Source organism: Geotrypetes seraphini, chromosome 16, assembly GCF_902459505.1.
Source record: "Geotrypetes seraphini chromosome 16, aGeoSer1.1, whole genome shotgun sequence".
Taxonomy (NCBI): domain Eukaryota; kingdom Metazoa; phylum Chordata; class Amphibia; order Gymnophiona; family Dermophiidae; genus Geotrypetes; species Geotrypetes seraphini.
Genome location: NC_047099.1, coordinates 5,427,236 through 5,445,635, shown reverse-complemented (window position 1 = coordinate 5,445,635; position 18,400 = coordinate 5,427,236). Strand labels below are relative to the sequence as shown.

Genomic DNA, 18,400 nt, shown 5'->3' with positions numbered 1-18,400 from the left:
TAGTTCACTCACCTGCTTTTATAGATAGACTGTTAATTACATACACAACATCCAGAGTTTTTTGATCGTCCCAACAATATCTGCTGGTTACGCCATCCATCCGCCAGATCTTTTATGACACGAGCTGTAAAATAATCTTCTCTGTGATTGCACCCACGTTGTGGAACTCTCACCCTTCAAATATGAGGCAAGAAACTAACCTGGCTAAATTGAAAGCAAGCCTAAAAACCTTTCTTTTTAAAGACACATTTGGAGTATGAATCAGGCCATTAAATTAGCTTATTCCCGTTCCAATTTGTTCCTTCTCATCCCTTCCCTTTCTTATTTTCAGAAACAATGTATCTCAAAACTGTTTTCCTTTTGTATCACGTATTGTCATTTGTGTTGTCTATTTTACCCAATTTTAATTAAAAAAAAAAATTATTTAAACATTGTTTTTGTAAACCGATTGGTAAGCGGTATATCAAACCCTAATAAACTTGAAACTCAAAACTCTGATATGCTTTTTCAGTTCTCCATACCAACTTTTTTGCCTTTGATTCTTCCCCAGGCCAAGAACGCCCTGGCACACGCTCTTCAGTCTGCCCGGCACGATTGTGACCTGCTGCGGGAGCAGTTTGAAGAGGAGCAGGAGGCCAAAGCGGAACTCCAGCGTATTCTCTCCAAGGCTAACTCCGAGGTGGCACAGTGGCGGACCAAGTATGAGACAGATGCCATCCAAAGAACCGAGGAGTTGGAGGAGGCCAAGTAAGTATACTCTTACTGCCTCCAAGAGAGAGGGTGGATAGGCTCCAACACCATTTGTATCCTCCAAGAAGGAAGAAGGGTGAAAAATGTATTTGCTTTGTAGATTTCGCTAGCTGAGTATTTGGTGCTTTCATCTGTTTCTTCTCCCACGATGGAACTTCTTTTAACAGATAAGCTTTGTGCTTGAATTATGTTTCTTACTTATGTATAAGACGAGCAGAAAGCTTGTTGGTTAGAAGACTGTCACATGACTTAGTCCAGGTAGGTGGACTTCTCACTCTGTAAAGATCCTCTGGTGAATCTTTTTTAGCTTTAACCAACTCCTCCTTGAAATCCTTCAATATTGATTTCCTCAGGATTTCTTGATATCAAAAGCTTCCTCTGTCCAGAACCCTTTGTAATAATTCTTTCTTGGTTCCTTGGCATTGGTATCTTTTTCCTGTAGGCCCCATGGTAACGATTTGATCATGTGTCTTTGGTTTGGGTAAACCACTACCCCTCCTCCGCACCCCCCCCCAACCCCCCTCCTGCAGACCCTTTGGTAATGGTTCTCTCATGGTTAATTGGCCACTATTATTAATGGCTCCTCTCCTATGGTTATCTGACAGGAAGAAGCTGACCCAGAGGTTGCAGGATGCAGAGGAGGCTGTAGAGTCAGTGAACGCCAAGTGTTCTTCCCTAGAGAAGACCAAGCACCGACTGCAGAATGAGATTGAAGACCTGATGGTGGATCTGGAGAGGTCTAATGCGGCCGCTGCAGCTCTGGACAAAAAGCAGAGGAACTTTGACAAGGTAGAAGGGACCAATCTACCTCAAGCTGGTTACTGCGGATGGGCAGACTAGATGGGCCATTTGGCCTTTATTTGCCATCATGTTTCTATGTAAGCTTAGAGAAAGAAAAAATAGCCAAGTGGCTAACTGGCAGTACACTACAATGAGGAAGGACCCTGGTTCAGTTCCTGAAATGGACTGAAGATCTTGCCAAGGGAGCAATCTTGGCCCATTCTCTGGAGTTGTGGTCAATACTTAAGGGTGCCACTTGGTGGCCAGATTCAGAGCCTATTATTGCAGAGTTCAGAAGAAGTCCTGGTGCTTGACCTCTGGCCCAGGATCTACAAAGCTCAGACTAGTATGTTGCTGAGTGAGATATCAGACAGGGCAAACTGAATCTCTGGAAAGGTGCAAAAGAAAGATCATGGCACCAGACTGTAACTCAGTTTAACTGGGTATTATGCAGGGCAGTCTAAAACAACTTCAGTTAATACAGAATACTGCAGCTCAGCTCATTTTTGGGAAAAGAAAGTATGATCATGTTTCCCCTTTGTTGATAAAGCTTCACTGTCTCCCAATTCGCTTTAGGATCCAGTTTAAATGTGCATGCATAGTCTTCAAGCTTCTCTATAGAATATTTGATCCTTTCGTCCCCTTATCTTGGAATACCTTAGACTTTGTCATTTGAGAAACACACAAAGATATAAGTTAGCCATCCCTTCCTTTAAGGGACTTAAATCTGCTGGGAAGCTCAGTCGATCTTTTGTTTTCAAGTTTGTAGAGATCTGGAATGAACTTCCTGACTCCATTAGGCTTTTAGGCCAGCTGCAATTATTTCGTAAATTCCTGAAAACTTTGATGTTCTCACAATTTTTAAATGGTTTAACCACAGCCTCAATGAAATGATAATATTATAGTTATTTTTCTTATGCTTTTCTTATGTACTTTAGTTTTTAATTAGTTCTTCCTTTTCCTATGTTTTCTGCTATGTACTCTAGTCTTAATTATATGTGAACCGAGTCGAGCTCCACTGGGAGATGGCCTGGTATATAAACCAAAGATTAGATTAGATTAGTTCAGTTGCATGTACAAAACAGCACAAGGAAATTTCTGAATCATAAAAAAATAAATGTAGAGAAAAAAAGGAAACACATGAAAGGAAGTCCATAGGCCATTATTGAGATGGCTTGGGAAAATCCACTGCTTATTCCCAGAATAAGCAGCATAAAATCTGTTGTAATACTTGGGATCTAACTAGGTTCATGGGACCTGGGTTGGCCACTGTTAGAAACAGGATACTGGGCTTGATGGACCTTCAGTCTGTCCCAATACAGCAACTCTTATGTGAGCCAAGTCTAGGACAATCAAGCCATTGTGACACCACTGATGAGGTTGGCTCTTAGGCATTGGTGGAATGAGGCTTTATGACATCACAACCTCAGCTCTGGAATGTTGCTACTCTTTGGGTTTCTGCCAGGTACTTGGACCCTGGGTTGGCTACTGTTGGAAAAAAGGATACAGGAAATTGATCGACCTTTGGTCTGTCCCAGTATGGCCATTCTTAAGTTCTTATGAAAAAGAAGAGCAAAAATATTAACAAATTGAACTTTGAAGAGGTAATAACGTAATTCTTCTATATACTGAAGTTTCCTCTTGTTTGATTAGCTATCATACTAATACTGGCTCAAGGAGTTCTTTAAACTTGCTTCACAACCTCCTAGATTCTGGCTGAATGGAAGCAAAAGTTTGATGAGTCTCAAGCAGAGTTGGAAGCCTCTCAGAAAGAAGCCCGAGGTCTTAGTACTGAGCTCTTCAAGCTGAAAAATGCTTATGAGGAGTCCCTGGAACATCTGGAGACCTTCAAGAGAGAGAACAAGAACCTTCAAGGTAAGAATGTGAGTAGAAGGTGGGAGAAGTGATGCTAACTCAAGCTCATATTCAGTAGTTGGGGGGGGGGTGGAGTTTGTGGTTAAGTAGGGGCATTTCTCTTGAGTTCAACATGCAGCTGGGAAAGTGAAGATGGGCTCCCAAATCTCTTCTTTCCATACTTCTTATCTTTTGTCAATAGAGGAGATCTCAGACCTTACTTCACAGCTAGGAGAGAATGGAAAAAGCATCCATGAGCTGGAGAAGGTCCGAAAGCAGTTGGAACAGGAGAAGATGGAGCTGCAGGCAGCTCTGGAAGAGGCTGAGGTGAGCACAATCCTGATCCGTTAACAGGTTGAGCTGAGAACTGTCTTGCTTTCCTATGTTCATTAAAATGTCCATGTGGATCTGGGACTAGTCTTGAGTCTTTTGAGTCACAAAGCTCAAAGCCAAGAGAATTTGGCAGAGTTCCTGGAGTGTAGGCAACATACCAAAAAACAAACATGTTAAGAAATGTGCTTAGAGATGCAGCTTTTTCTGTCAAATTGAGTAATCAGTGGATTCTCACTGCTTCCTGTGGCTATTTAAGTCAAAAGTAGCTTCTTGAACACTTTGGTGTACTTAAAATATTTTTAGTTGTGATGAGGGTTCCCCATTCTTAACAAGAAAATCCTTAAATCTCCCCAGGCTTCCCTGGAGCATGAGGAAGGAAAAATCCTCCGAGCCCAACTAGAATTTAATCAAAGCAAGGCAGACTTTGAGCGGAAGCTGGCAGAGAAGGATGAGGAGATGGAGCAGGCCAAGAGGAACCACCAGCGAATGGTAGATTCCCTGCAGACCTCTCTGGAGGCAGAAACCAGGAGCAGGAATGAGGCACTGAGGATTAAGAAGAAGATGGAAGGAGATCTGAATGAGATGGAGATCCAGCTCAGCCAGGCCAACAGGATGGCGGCTGAAGCTCAGAAACACCTTAAGTTAGCACAGGCTAACTTGAAAGTAAGTGAAATGGTTAAAAGTATGGTGTGCCCAGATTTAAGACATCTGTAGAGCTAGGAGATCTGGTGTTGGGGTAGGAGTTTCTTAATGGTTTGGTTGAGTGGTCTCTGGTTCTTTAATGATGTGCTGTTGTGGCTTTTCCCAAATACACCACTGAAGGCTCCTCCCATGTCAACATTCTGCCCCCCTCCCGCACCTTACTTTGATCTCTGCAGGACTGCCAGTTGCAGCTGGATGATGTTATCAGGAGTAATGAGGACCTGAAAGAGAACATCGCTATTGCAGAAAGACGAAACAACCTCTTGCAAGCTGAACTGGAAGAGCTCAGGTCTGTGGTAGAGCAGACAGAGCGAGCCCGCAAGCTGGCAGAACAAGAACTAATCGAGACCAGCGAGAGGGTGCAGCTGTTTCATACCCAGGTGAAGAAACTCTCCCTTTTACTTTAATCACTGGTTCCTTCCTGGCCCATCCCAGATCCAGTCCCATCAATTAATATCTCATATCATATCTCCTTCCTTTCCCTTGTTAATAGTTTACACCATATCAAAATACCTCTCCTTCCCTCCCTTTCATACCAGTTTGCACCGAGATATTTTTTGTGCATTTACACATACCCTATAGTTCTGTAACCATCCACCCTAACAGTTTCTGTAGGAAAAAGCAATGTTGTTTTCTCTGTCTGTTTTCTGTCCAGAACACCAGCCTGATCAATCAGAAGAAGAAAATGGAGACAGATCTTTCTCAGCTGCAGTCAGAGGTGGAAGAGTCTGTACAGGAGTGCCGCAATGCGGAGGAGAAAGCCAAGAAAGCCATCACTGATGTAAGTGCCCAAGACCTAGTCCTATAGGGAAGCTAACAGTGCTTTGATAAAACCACTCAATTGGCTGAGTGGTCAGTAGTAGTCACATGGGGTGTACCAGTCACAGATAGTAATGCATAGGGAGTAATAAGGGGCACTTAATTTCCATTTTGTTGAATCTCTGTTTTCACAGGAATTTTTGAATCTGTTGACATGACCTGAGCTACTTGTCTATGCATTGCTGATGTTGCCTGACTATTTGGCAATGTCGTAATGGTTTTACTACTTGGGATCTAGCTAGATACTTGTACCCGTTCTACTCCACTCAAGATTTTGTAGACTTCAATCCTATCTCCCCTCAGTTGTCTCTTTTCCATGATGAAGAGCCCTAACTATTTTAGCCTTTCCTCATATGAGAGGAGTTCCAGCCCCTTTATCATCTTGGTCGCTCTTCTTTGGACCTTTTCTAGTGCCCATTATATCTTTCTTGAGCTAAGGAGACCAGAATTGAACACAGTACTCAAGGTGAGATTGCACCATGGAGTGATACAGGAGCATTATAACATTCTTAGTCTTGTTAACCATCCCTTTTTATTCCCAGCATCCTTTTTGCTTTCCTGGCCGCCGCCACACACTAGACGGAAGGTTTCATCATATTGTCCTTTTCTTGGGCGCTAACCCCCAAGGTGGACCCTAGCATCCAGTAACTGTGATTCCAGTTATTCTTCCCAATGTGCATCACTTTGCATTTGTCCACATTAAATTTCATCTGCTAAGAATCACGCAGTAGACTTTCTTATCACTTGTTTTTTTTTCTGATTGGGCTGTGCTAATGAATGTTGTGTTTTCTATATTGTGCATTTTCTAAATAAAATTTCATCAAAACTGAAAAAAAAAATGTTGTCTGCTACTTGGACGCTCAAGTCTTCCAATTTCCTAAGATCTGCCTGAAATTTTTCACAATCTGCATGCGTTTTAACAACTTTAAACAATTTAGTGTCATCTGCAAATTTAATCACCTCACTCGTCATTCCAATTTCCAGATCATTTATAAATAAGTTAAATAGCATCAGTTCCAGTACAGATCCCCGTGGAACTCCACTGTGTACTCTCCTCCATTGAAAAAAATGACCATTTAACCCTACCCTCTGTTTGCTATCCAATAACCAATTCCTAATCCACAACTGCCACCTATCCCATGACTCTTTAATTTTCTCAGGAGCTTCTCAGGAACTTTGTCAAAAACTTTCTGAAAATCTAGATACACTACTTCAACCGGCTCACCTTTAGTCACGTTTATTCACACCTTCAAAGAAGTTAAGTAAAATTGGTGAGGCAAGATCTCCCTCAGCTGAATCCATGCTGACTTTGTCTCATTAAATCATGTTTGTATACATATTCCACAATTTTATTTTTTTATAATCGTTTCCAGCATTTTGCCCAGAACTGAAGTCAGGCTTACCAGTCTGTAATTTCAATCCTTTTTTAAAATCAGCATAACATTGGCCACCCTCCAATCTTCAGGTACTACCGACGATTTTAGTGACAGGTTACAAATCACTAACAGCAGGTCATCAATTTCATGTTTGAGTTATTTTAGTACCCTGGGAGGTATATCATCCATTCCAGGTGATTTATCACTTTTTAACTTGTTGGCTTGGCTTAGTACATCTTCCAGATTCACCAAGATTTCTTTCAGTTCCTCCACATCCTCACCCTTGATAACCATTTCCAGAGGCTGTTATAGGGGATAGCAAATGTTAGATAAGTTCCTGCTGGACCAGAATATATGCGGTTAAGGCTAGACTCTAGTAGGGCACTGGTCTTTGACCTAAGGGCCACCACGTGAGCGGACTGCTCAGCATGATGGACCACTGGTCTGACCCAGCAGTGGCAAATCTTATGTTCTTATTTCTGGTTCAGGCAGATCTCTTACATCTTCTTCCGTAAAGACCAAAGCAAAAAATTAATTCAATCTCTCCGCTCTGACCTTATCCTCCCTGAGCGCCCCTTTTGATCCTCGATCATCTAGCGGTCCCTTGGCTTCCCTCAAAGGTTTTCTGCTTCCGATGTACCTAAAAAAATTGTTATGAGTTTTTGCCTCTTTTGCAAGTATAGGACAATCAAGCCATTGTGACATCACTAATGAGATTGGCTCTTAGGCATTGGTGGAATGAGGCTTTATGAAATTACAGTCTCAGCTACTCTTTGGGTTTCTGCCAGGTAATTGCGATCTGGGTTGGCCACTGTTGGAAAAAAGGGTACTGGGTTTGATGGATCTTCGGTCTGTCCCAGTACAGCAATTCTAATGTTCTTATGTTAAGGTGGCTAACAGATTACCTAAGATGTTATACTAGTTCTTGGGTCTCATTTGATTTTACCCTGAATTTGGTCTTTCAAAAAATGCAATGAACGGTGAAGCAACCGTTTTGGATTTGATAACTGGCTTTTCCAAATCTGAGCTCAAGTCAATTTGTATACAGTGGGGATAATATTCAGCTGTGGCCAGCTACATTAGTCCTGGATATTCAGTACCAGGCCATGTGTGGGCCTTACTTTTGAATATACGGGGCTGATTGTCCCGCTGCTAGCTGATGGATTTATGCAAGCCCTAGAAAGAAATGTCTAAAGCCCTCCAAGCACCCTTCTACCCTGCAAAACAGCTTGCTTTCCCAGCCTATGATATTAACCTCTCTCTCCCCCCATCACCTCCCAACCCGGTCTGGCTATGCTCCATCCCAGGCCTATCTTAGCTCCCTAGTGGTCCAGTGGGGGTAATGTGGGCAGAAGCAAACCCCACTCGCTCCTTCCCCTAGTGATAGCATCTTCAAAATGGCTGCTATGACCCGTTGAGTAGGGTTCACTTCTTGCCCCTATTGCTCCCACAGGACCACCTGGGAATAAGGTAGGTGCACAATATAGAGAGTTATAGAATACGGTCAATTATATGTGTAACTTGAGAACATAAGAATAGCCTTACTGTGTCATACCAAAGGTCCATCAAGTCCATAAGAACATAAGAACATAAGAACTGCCATCTCCGGATCAGACCCATGGTCCATCGAGTCCGGCGATCCGCACACGCGGAGGCCCAGTCAGGTATACACCTGATGTAGTTTTAGTCACCCATATCCCTCTATGCCTCTCATAAGGAGATGTGCATCTAATTTGCCTTTGAATCCTAGCACAGTGGATTCCTTAATAACCTCCTTTGGGAGAGCATTCCAGGCGTCTACCACTCGCTGCGTAAAACAGTACTTCCTGACATTTGTCCTGGACTTGTCCCCCCTTAGCTTCAAACCATGTCCTCTTGTCCGTGTCGCGTTGGACAATGTAAATAATTTAGCCCGTTCTTACAGTGGCTAAACCCAAAGAGTAGCAACATTCCATGCTACCGATCCAGGGTAAGCAGAGGCTTTCCCCATGTCTTAATTTGATAATAGGTAATAACAGCCCCCTCCCTGCCAAGTACCCTTTCAACTTCTCCAGCATAAGCAGCATGCCCACGTCGGTGTCGGCTCATCCTTTGATGTTACTTCCAAGGTGCGGGTTCCGGAAGTGACGTCAAAGCTCCAACCTCGCGCCGGGGAAGTAAAAAAGGTACGGGGAAGGCAAGGGGCATGCGCACGCAGTAAGGAGAAGAGCAGGGTGGGGGGCAGAGAGGAGGAGGGGTGCCGTACCCATAGGAAGATGGCGCCTGGGGCAGACCGCCCCCGCCCCCCCTCCTCCCCGTTACTACGCCACTGTATGCAGATGACATCATGGTTAGTATACCTGTGTTTCAAACATGAAATACAACCGTACAATAAGTGCTGAGAATTCTCCTCTATGCTGGTCCTGCAAGAGTAAGAAAGGAACGTTGGAGCCTACGCTTTTCTAATATTAGTATCTACAAGTATGCCGTTAACATATGCAGGTGTTATAAGAACATAATATAAGAACATAAGCCGTGCCTCTGCTGGGTCAGACCAGAGGTCCATCATGCCCAGCAGTCCATTCACACAACGGCCCATCAGGTCCAGGACCTCTATAGTAACCCTCTATCTATACCCTTCTATCCCCTTTTCCTTCAGGAAATTATCTAATCCCTTCTTGAACCCCAATACTGTACTCTGTTCTATCACGCCTTCTGGAAGCTCATTCCAGGTGTCCAACACTCTCTGGGTGAAGAAGAACTTCCTAGCATTGGTTCTGAATCTGTCCCCTCTCAATTTTTCTAAATGCCCTCTCGTTCTTGTAGTTGTCGAAAGTTTGAAGAATCTGTCCCTCTCCACTTTCTCTATGCCCTTCGTGATCTTGTAAGTCTCTATCATGTCCCCTCTAAGTCTCCGCTTCTCCAGCAAAAAAAGCCCCAGTCTCTCTAATCTTTCAGCGTATGAAAGATTTTCCATACCTTTTATCAAACATGTCGCTCTCTTCTGAACCCTCTCGAGTATCGCCATATCCTTCTTTAGGTACGGCGACCAATATTGGACGCAGTACTCCAGTTGCGGACGCACCATCGCCCGATACAACGGCAGGATAACTTTTTTCGTTCTGCTTGAAATACCCTTCTTGATTATTCCTAGCATTCTATTCGCTTTCTTAGCGGCCGCTGCGCATTGTGCCGACGGCTTCATTGTCATCTTGGAAGATTTGGGGCTCCTTTTATGAAGGTGCGCTAGCATTTTTTGCGCATGCACTGAATTAGCGTGCGCTACCGCCTGCTCAAGAGGAGGCGGTAGCGGCTAGTGCACGTGGCATTTTAGCATGCGCTATTCCACGCGTTAAGGCCCTAAAGCGCCTTCATAAAAGGAGCCCTTGGTTGACATAAGCAAGAATTATATTAGATTAATAGCCATTTTGACAGCGGTAGCCATTCAGTCAATTTTTAAAGCGTGGAAGGATTCAAATTCATTGTCATTTCCTTTCTGGTGGAATTCAGTATGTATAATCGGGAAATATGAAGCAGCTATTATGGAAAAAAAGGGGGAAAAAACAAAATTTGACAAAATATGGTTGCCAGTTAATAGGTATGTGAGAAATAAAGGTTAAATGTAATGGATGTGTATGAGTGGATATGAATGTGGTAAATAGGTGTATGGATGATACTACACTCTCTGCAGGGAGGGGGCAAAGGGTGGGAGGGTTGTTTTTGTGTGTAAATTAGATAGGTATCCCTACTAGCTTTTGTTTATGGCCGTATTATGGAAATATTTTGAATTACATATTCTTCTGTCTGAATATTTTAAAAAGTTTTCAAAATAAAAAAGATTTGAGCTTAAAAAAAAGAAATGCAACCTTACAGAGAATTAGTCTAATGGAAAACTGGGCTTCGGTCCATCATTTGAAATGAAATACAAATAAAACCAATGGCTTGGGTCCCACACCACCAAATATAGAAACTCTACATCCTCTAATGGAAATCACTTTACCCTGGACCTTCATTCCAGAATTCTGGGAGTTGAAATTGATCCTTTACTAACTATGCACAGGCACGTACAAGCAATTGAGAACCATTAGAAAATTTGTTTGCATCAGAGCCATTTGAGATGTTGGTACAATCATTAATATTATCCAAACTTGGTGATTGTAATCTAAATTTTGACAACTTGTTCAAATTCTTTGATTCGTCGATTGCAGCTTTCAGACTAAATTTTGGCCTAACCCCCCCTTTTTTACAAAACTGTAGCACGATTTTTAGCGTCAGACACGGCGGTAACAGCTCCGACGCTCATAGGAATTCCTGTGAGCGTCGGAGCTGTTACTGCCATGGCCGGAGCTAAAAACCGCGCTATGATTTGTAAAAGGGGGGAATAAATATTACAGTCTTAAACATTTCTTTTTTACAATTTAAAATCTGTGTGACTCTTTGTAAGATCTTGTACAGAGAAGTCCACATGTACTGGTAGATCTAGCGATTCCATTGCAAGGACTGTCTAGAAAATGTAATGTTTGTAATCTCTACTTATTGCGGTGCCCGATGCTTAAAAACCTTAAACCTCTCAGACCACTTTCCTCTTCAATTCAGTGCCATATAGCTGAGCTATGGAACCAACACCCTTTCTTTTCGAGATCATGGGGTCATTATTTTCGATTCAGGAAATACTTTTTAAAAATGTTTTGTTGCAAAATAAATATCTTAGCTGTTTTATAACATTGACTCAAGTATATTTGTTAATATAATTTTAGATGTTCTGTTCTTGTTTTGTTTTAAATCCGTCCTTGAACTGTGGAGATAAGGCATAATAATGTTACCAATTTGTATTTAATGCACATCAGTGGCGTATCCACAGGGGGGGGGGCTTGGGGGCCTAGGCCTCTCCATTCAGGCTCTGCCTCCCTCCACAACTGTTGTACCCTTTGCTGACAGGGCTAAGTGGCTTGCCCAAAATCACCAAGAGTGCCAGCTAAATCAGGGGTGCCCAACTTCGGCCCTCGCCAGGTCAGGTTTTCAGGATTTCCCCAATGAATATGCATGAGGTCAATATTCATACAATGGAAGCAGTGCAGGCAAATAGATCTCATGCAAATTCACTGGGGAAATCCTGAAAACCCAACTGGGTTACGCCCCTTGAGAGCCGGAGTTGGGCACCCCTGAGCTAGATGGATCTTTAGTCTGACCCAATATGACAATTCTTATGTTCTTAATGGGAAAAACAGGAGCTGAAGTCTGTCTTTCCCGCTGCTCAGCATGCTACTCTACCCTCTAGGCTAGTATCTGTCCAACAATTTATGCCATTCCTTCTAGGATGCCTGATGGCTTGGAAGATAAGTGCCCTGACTGTATTCTAGCAGAATGTGCTCTGAGCTGGCACTGAGTAAGATGTGGATCAATGTATATTTCATTGAGAAAGACCCGACACGGGCCGTGTTTTGGCATGTCTGTTAAAAATATATTTGTAAAATCAGGACACGCTGAAACACGGCCCGTGTCGGGTCTTTCTCAATAAAATATACGTCGATCACCATCGCCTGGAGGGCCTTTGTGCCGTTTGTTTTGATTTGACGTTTTGTGCTTTGCTTCCCTCTTCATTTGGTACTGAGTAAGATGTGGCAATTTCATAGAACTATATCTACCGAACCCATTAGCATTTGGGAGTTTCACTATGTCTATCTAATACTGCAGTTTAATTCCCTTGCTTTCCATCTCTCTTATCTCTTCCTCTTCCTTCTATTCTAATGTTTTCTTGAACCATCAGGCAGCCATGATGGCAGAGGAGCTGAAGAAGGAGCAGGACACCAGCACACACTTGGAGCGGATGAAGAAGAACATGGAGCAGACCATCAAGGACCTGCAGCAGCGGCTGGATGAGGCCGAGCAGATCGCCCTGAAGGGCGGCAAGAAGCAGCTACAGAAGCTGGAGGGCCGTGTGCGTGAGCTGGAGAATGAACTGGAAGCAGAACAGAAGCGTAACACCGAGTCTGTGAAAGGCCAACGGAAATTCGAGAGGCGCATTAAAGAGCTCACTTACCAGGTAGTGCTCCTGTAGGACATGTAATAGTCTTTCCAGAATATTCTCTATAATTACATTAATGTTATAAATCAAGAGCATTGTTACGTATTCCTCAGTGCTAGGCCAATCCGGGTCAAAAAGGTCAAATTTAGAATATTTCTTGTCATTTCTTCTGCCTTTGAGACCATTAGTCTAGAAAAATCCTTTATTCATGAATTTTGTAGTTAAATTCTCAGTCATTCCCAGATATTTCTTAGTTTCAAGTGATAGAATGTAGAAAATTCCAGAGAATTATTTTTTTCTAAAGGAAGCAATCTAGAACATCCTTGAACACAGTCTAGAACATGAGCTACTCAAGTTGATAAGTTTAGACAGGGCTAGATTCTCTAAATGGGGCTCAAACTTAGGCTCCAGAAAGAAAAAGATGTCGCTAAAAGCTATTCTTGAAAAGGGTCCACATCCTTTATAGAATAGTGTTTAAGCGTGGATCTCTCATTACATTACATTACTTTGCTACTCTTTGGGTTTCTGCCGGGTACTTGGGACCTGGGTTGGCCACTGTTGGAAACAGGAGACTGGGCTTGATAGACCTTCAATCTGTCCAAGTATGGAAACTCTTATGTTTTTATCTGAGCTATGTATAGGACAATCAAGCCATTGTGACATCACTGCTGAGGTTGGCTCTTAGGCATTGGTGGAATAAGGCATTATGACATCACAATCTCAGCTCTGGAATGCTGCTACTCTTTGGGTTTCTGCCAGGTACTTGAGATCTTGGTTGGCCATTCTTGGGAAAAGGAGACTGGGTTAGATGAGCCATCAGTCTGACCCAGCATGGCTATTCTTATGTTGTTCTCCTTATGGGTGCCAGATTTATGCCCGCTGAAACCTGGTTTAAATGATGGGGGCCCAAGTTAGGCATACTGACCCAGTATTCTATAAATACGCATGCAAATTGTTGGAATGTCCCTGACATGCCCATGCTTCTCCCATTGCCATGCCCCCTTACAGAGTATCACACAGCCGGATGTGCGTGCAAATATTGAGTGCCAATTAACATCAATAATTAGTTGTTAGCACCCAACTGTTGATGTAATTGAATCTGCTAAACAATTAACAATCACGGCTGAAACAAAGCTGTGTCAGGTCAACTTTTAATAAAGATTTTTTATTGGCTCTGAGGCCCCAGCCTTCGTTCTTTTTGGCCATCTTCGCTCTTTGGTTTCCCATGCAGCACTACACCAGAAATTTAAAGCCCCTAACTGTGCACTCAAGTTTAGGAATCCTATCCAAAGTCCAGCTGCTGTTTTGGACAGACAGTGTGCCTTTGGGTCAGCACAGAATTGCCATGTAACCCTGAGGTACTTACTGGGTTATTACCTCTCTATCTACACCCACCCTTCCCATTTTCCTCTCTCCACACAGACGGAAGAGGATAGGAAGAACCTGGCTCGACTACAAGATCTGGTGGACAAGCTACAGCTCAAAGTGAAGGCGTACAAGAGACAGGCGGAGGAGGCTGTGAGTTCCTCTAGTCTGCACTCTGTCTTTCTCTCTCTCTCTGTTTCTATTTCTGTGTCTCTCTGATGATCCCATGGGACTGATTCCTGTTCATCTTTCTCTTTTCTTCCTTAGGAGGAACAGGCTAACACCAACCTCGGAAAGTATCGGAAGGTTCAGCATGAGTTGGATGAAGCAGAGGAGAGGGCTGACATCGCAGAGTCCCAGGTCAACAAACTGCGTGCCAAGAGCCGTGATATTGGAGGGAAGGTGAGGACACAACTCATAGAGAGCATGTGCCATCCCAGAATCCTCTCTGCCCCATGCTAAGAGTGTGCACTATCCCAGAATCCTCTCTGTCCCATACCATGAGTATGAACTATCCCAGGATCCTCTCTGTCTCACACCAAGAGTGTGCACTTTCCCAGAACCCTCTCTCCCATTATCCTATCTGTTTCTGTATCTTAAGTTTCTGTCTTTTCATGAGTTTTTCTTCATCCTTTCCTCTCTCTCTTCTCTCTACAGAAACTCCCAGATGAATAGTAACCCACATCTCAGGACTTATCTGTAGGAGATTCCTCACATGGGCTTTACTGGGCAATGTCTTATGTATATTTAGTAAATTGGAATCTGTAGGAAGATTGAGTTAAAATATATTGGTGTCATGGCAGTTCCTCTTGTCTTTTGTTTTCTGACCAGCAGGAGAAAGGAATTCTCCATGCCACTACTCATATGCTCACACATGTGCATGTACATACATGTGCACATATTCTAACCTACATGTGCCTACAAACAGAGACAAATATATATATACACTCTTCTTCCCTCACTGTCTTACCAATCACAAGAGAGCTGGTACAGCTATTGTAATACCGCTGAAGGGGATAATGGGCCCACAGAGATGCCCTCTGCCTCACCACAGCACCCTATACAGGAGAGTGGCACCAGAAATTTATCACACAGGCACATAGTTACTCCCATAGCGCCTCCATAAGGAAAGGACAGGACTCAGGAGAGAGAAGAAAGCTCTGGGCTTTATTACACATCAGCCACTATCATGGTGAGGCTTCTACAGGAGCCCCATTGTCCAGCTGGCATCCATGGGGCTCTGATCCCGACAGGAGGTCTCAGTGACCCTGCTGGATGAGTCCCAGTGCTTGAAGCGTGGTCATAAAGGAAGAATCGAGGACAGTGATATATACAGTTCACGTTGAGATCCAGTGAAAGGAAGAAGGATCAATACAGATTACTGGTACAGCCAACTTAGGACAACAGAGCGTGTGCAAGTTCACTTCAGTCCATACGGAGAACAAAGAGCAGTAGTCCATATAAATTGTGTGTCATGGAGGCAGGGACAGCAGTCCATACACAATCTCAGTGTATCAAAAGTAGAGGCAGCAATCCATGTACGGATTCATAGCAACCTTTTAATCGAGCCCATGGGACAGTCATTTGATCAGTTGGAGCTTAATGGTCACCGTGGCAGAGCCATACATGGGCTGACAGTCAATGTAGTGATTATAGTGTGTATATTAAGAGTTTATACCCAGGGTTAATGCAGCCAAAGCAAGAACATAGAGAGAGAAGATATGCGGGTCCACATATTCCGGAGACAAAAGCAGAGGGGCCTTATACAGCTTCTGAATCAGCCACAGTAGCATTTTTCTATATACAAAGTTTGTAAATCAGGTGCAGAGATGGTGGTTCACACATGAATTCTGATTTGATTCAAGCTCCATTTTTATCACGTTCTCTGTATGATGAGTCTCTTTCTTCCAAAAATGACCCCTCACCTATTAACAGCCATCCTCCTCCTCATCTTCTTCCTCCTCTTCCCCATGCCCGGTTCCCTCCAGCAACCCCCTCACCTCTCCCTCCTCTGCCATTGGGGGCTTGCGATACCGCCTGCCACGGGGGGTGGAAGGAAGACGAGGCCCAGCTTTGGCCTTTGACTTGGCTTTGACCTGCCCCTTTTTGGAATGGACAAGTCGGTGCTTGTGGAGGTGGCCAGAGGTTTTGAAGGCCTTGCCACAGTCAGGGCAGGCATAGGGTCTCTCGCCACTGTGTATCTTCAGGTGGCGACGAAGCAGGAAGGAGTAGGTGAAGGCCTTGCCACATTCAGAACACAGGTAGGGCTTCTCACCAGTGTGGACGCGCCGGTGCTCAGTCAACTGCGAGGAAGTAATATAGGCCTTGCCGCAAGCCTCACACCTGTAGGGCCGCTCACCGGTGTGGGTGCGGGCATGCTTGGCCAGGACAGATGAGCGGGAGAAGTTCTTGCCACATTGTTCGCAGCGGAAGGGACGCTCACCAGTGTGGATGCGCTGGTGGCGAAGAAGATCGGAGGAACGGAAGAAGTTCTTGCCGCATTCTTCACAGCAGAAGTTGCGCTCACCAGTGTGGAAACGTTGGTGCTGTACCACATCCCAGGGCCGCAGGAAGCTCTTGCCACAGAGTGGGCAGGTGTGTTTCCGCTCAGCCCAGTGGATACGCCGGTGCTGGGCCAGGTGGGATGAAGACATGAAGGCCTTTGCACACTGTGGGCAGGCAAAGGGCCGCTCCCCTGTGTGTGAACGAGAATGGTTTTCCAGCTGTACTGACTGAGCGAAGCTCTTGCCGCACTCGGGGCACTTGAAGGGTTTCTCACCGCTGTGCGTCATCTCGTGGCGAAGTAACGCTGAGGAGCGGAAGAAGGCCTTACCACACAGCTTGCAGGCGTAGGCCCGGCCCTCTGGGTGTGAGCGCATGTGATAGCGCAGGTCCCAGAGCCGAGGGAACTCGACACCACAGCGCTTGCAGGGGAATACCACTGCGGCCACCTCTGCGTGCTGTGAAAGTGGCGCGGACTCGGCCGCCTCCTCCATGGCAAAGGGAACGGGGTAGACAGTTACCAAATCCTCACCATCAGCAGCAGTGCAGCACCTGCAAGAGAGAGAAAGAAAAGCATGAGAAGTTCTTTATACTGGAGCACCCAGAAGAGATTCTAGATGAGAGTCAAACGAGACAGATTCTGTGTGATGGCTCCATAGCGAGAGAGGAAGTTTGGGGAGGAAAAGAGTGCTAATCTGGCTTATGATGGGGTCGCAGACAGGGAGACACAGCGAGAGAGAGAATCTTATGGCTTTTGTGCCTGATTACAGAAGGAATGATAGAGACAGTGTCAGAGAGAGAGAGAGAGTACCTACCGTGTGCACGGAGGCAGAGCTGCAGACAGACAGAGAGGGTGAAAAGAGACAAACTGTAAGAGAGAGTGCTCACTTAGATTCTGTACATGGTGGCAGGGTTGAAGACGGACAGAGGGAGAGACAGACAGTATGAGAGAGCATTCATCTGGATCTGGTGCATGGTGAGAGGGTTGGAGAAAGACAGAGGGGGAGACACACAGTACGAGAGAGTGCTCATCCGGATCTGGTACATGGTGAGAGGGTTGCAGAAAGACACAGGGGGGGAGACAGACCTGACGAGAGAGCACTCACCTGGAGCTGATGCATGGTGAGAGGGCTGCACACAGACAGGAGCAGGGAGGCCTGTGCTTCGGCTGTGGATGGTAGACAGGCAGAGCGCAGGCGCTGAGAAAGCAGCCCCTCCCCTCCCCCCTCCTCTGGTCTTCTCCCCTGCACTCTGCCTGCAGAGAGCTTGTTAGCAAGAAAGCTGGATCAGCTCTTGGTTATTCCACCCCAGAGCAGCCGTGAAAGTGAGATAAGCCTTCTATCACTCCGGGTAACAGCAAAGAGAGAAAGTGAGTCCTGCACCCCACCCCAGGGCAGCACAGACGGGGAGACAATTCTATCCACCCTCACCCCCAGCAATGGAGATAGGGAGACAAGTCCTCTGTCAACTGAGACGAATCCTCAATCAGCCCCCCAGCAGTGGAGACAAGGAGATGAGTCCTCTATCCCCCCCCAATAGAGATAGGGAAATGAATCCTCTATTACCACCCCCACCCCCCAACAATAACGACAAGGAGAAGAATCTGTTATCACCCTTAGCAATGGAGAGAGGGAGATGAGTCCTCCACCCCCCCCTAATGGAGATAGGTAGACTTCTATCAACACCCCCCCTCCAGCTTATACAGACAAGATAAGTCCTCTATCCCCTCCCACTCCAGCAATGGAGATAGGAAGATACACCTCCTAGAAATGGAAACAGAGACATTAGTCCTCCATCACCACCCTCCTCTTCAGCAATGTAGACAGGGGCTCCTCAGTCACCCCACCCTCACCCCATAGTTATCAGAAATTCCCAGTTTCCAGAAGGTCTTGGTCATGAACTCTCTTCCAGTCCA

At 44.9% G+C, this 18,400-nt stretch overlaps 2 protein-coding genes across 2 annotated transcripts in view; one reads left to right on the top strand and one right to left on the bottom strand.

Moving 5' to 3' along the window:
- LOC117349959 (myosin-6) overlaps positions 1–14,785 on the top strand; it is a 45,347-nt gene extending 30,562 nt beyond the window's left edge. Inside the window, exons 29-39 of the mRNA XM_033923752.1 lie at positions 551–747; positions 1,356–1,539; positions 3,240–3,405; positions 3,587–3,711; positions 4,072–4,380; positions 4,596–4,799; positions 5,075–5,200; positions 12,361–12,636; positions 14,041–14,136; positions 14,251–14,385; positions 14,641–14,785. Of these exons, the coding sequence (XP_033779643.1) occupies positions 551–747; positions 1,356–1,539; positions 3,240–3,405; positions 3,587–3,711; positions 4,072–4,380; positions 4,596–4,799; positions 5,075–5,200; positions 12,361–12,636; positions 14,041–14,136; positions 14,251–14,385; positions 14,641–14,658 (1,836 nt within the window). The 3' untranslated portion in view covers positions 14,659–14,785. The remainder of the gene's footprint in view (positions 1–550; positions 748–1,355; positions 1,540–3,239; positions 3,406–3,586; positions 3,712–4,071; positions 4,381–4,595; positions 4,800–5,074; positions 5,201–12,360; positions 12,637–14,040; positions 14,137–14,250; positions 14,386–14,640) is intronic.
- A 344-nt stretch (positions 14,786–15,129) lies between these two features.
- Positions 15,130–17,905, bottom strand: LOC117349960 (gastrula zinc finger protein XlCGF17.1-like). Its single transcript, XM_033923753.1, has 2 exons — positions 17,592–17,905; positions 15,130–17,037 (listed from the first exon to the last, which is right to left on the bottom strand). The coding sequence occupies exon 2, from the start codon at positions 16,977–16,979 to the stop codon at positions 15,912–15,914; it is 1,068 nt and encodes a 355-aa protein (XP_033779644.1). The 5' UTR covers positions 16,980–17,037; positions 17,592–17,905; the 3' UTR covers positions 15,130–15,911.
- Positions 17,906–18,400: the final 495 nt, after the last annotated feature.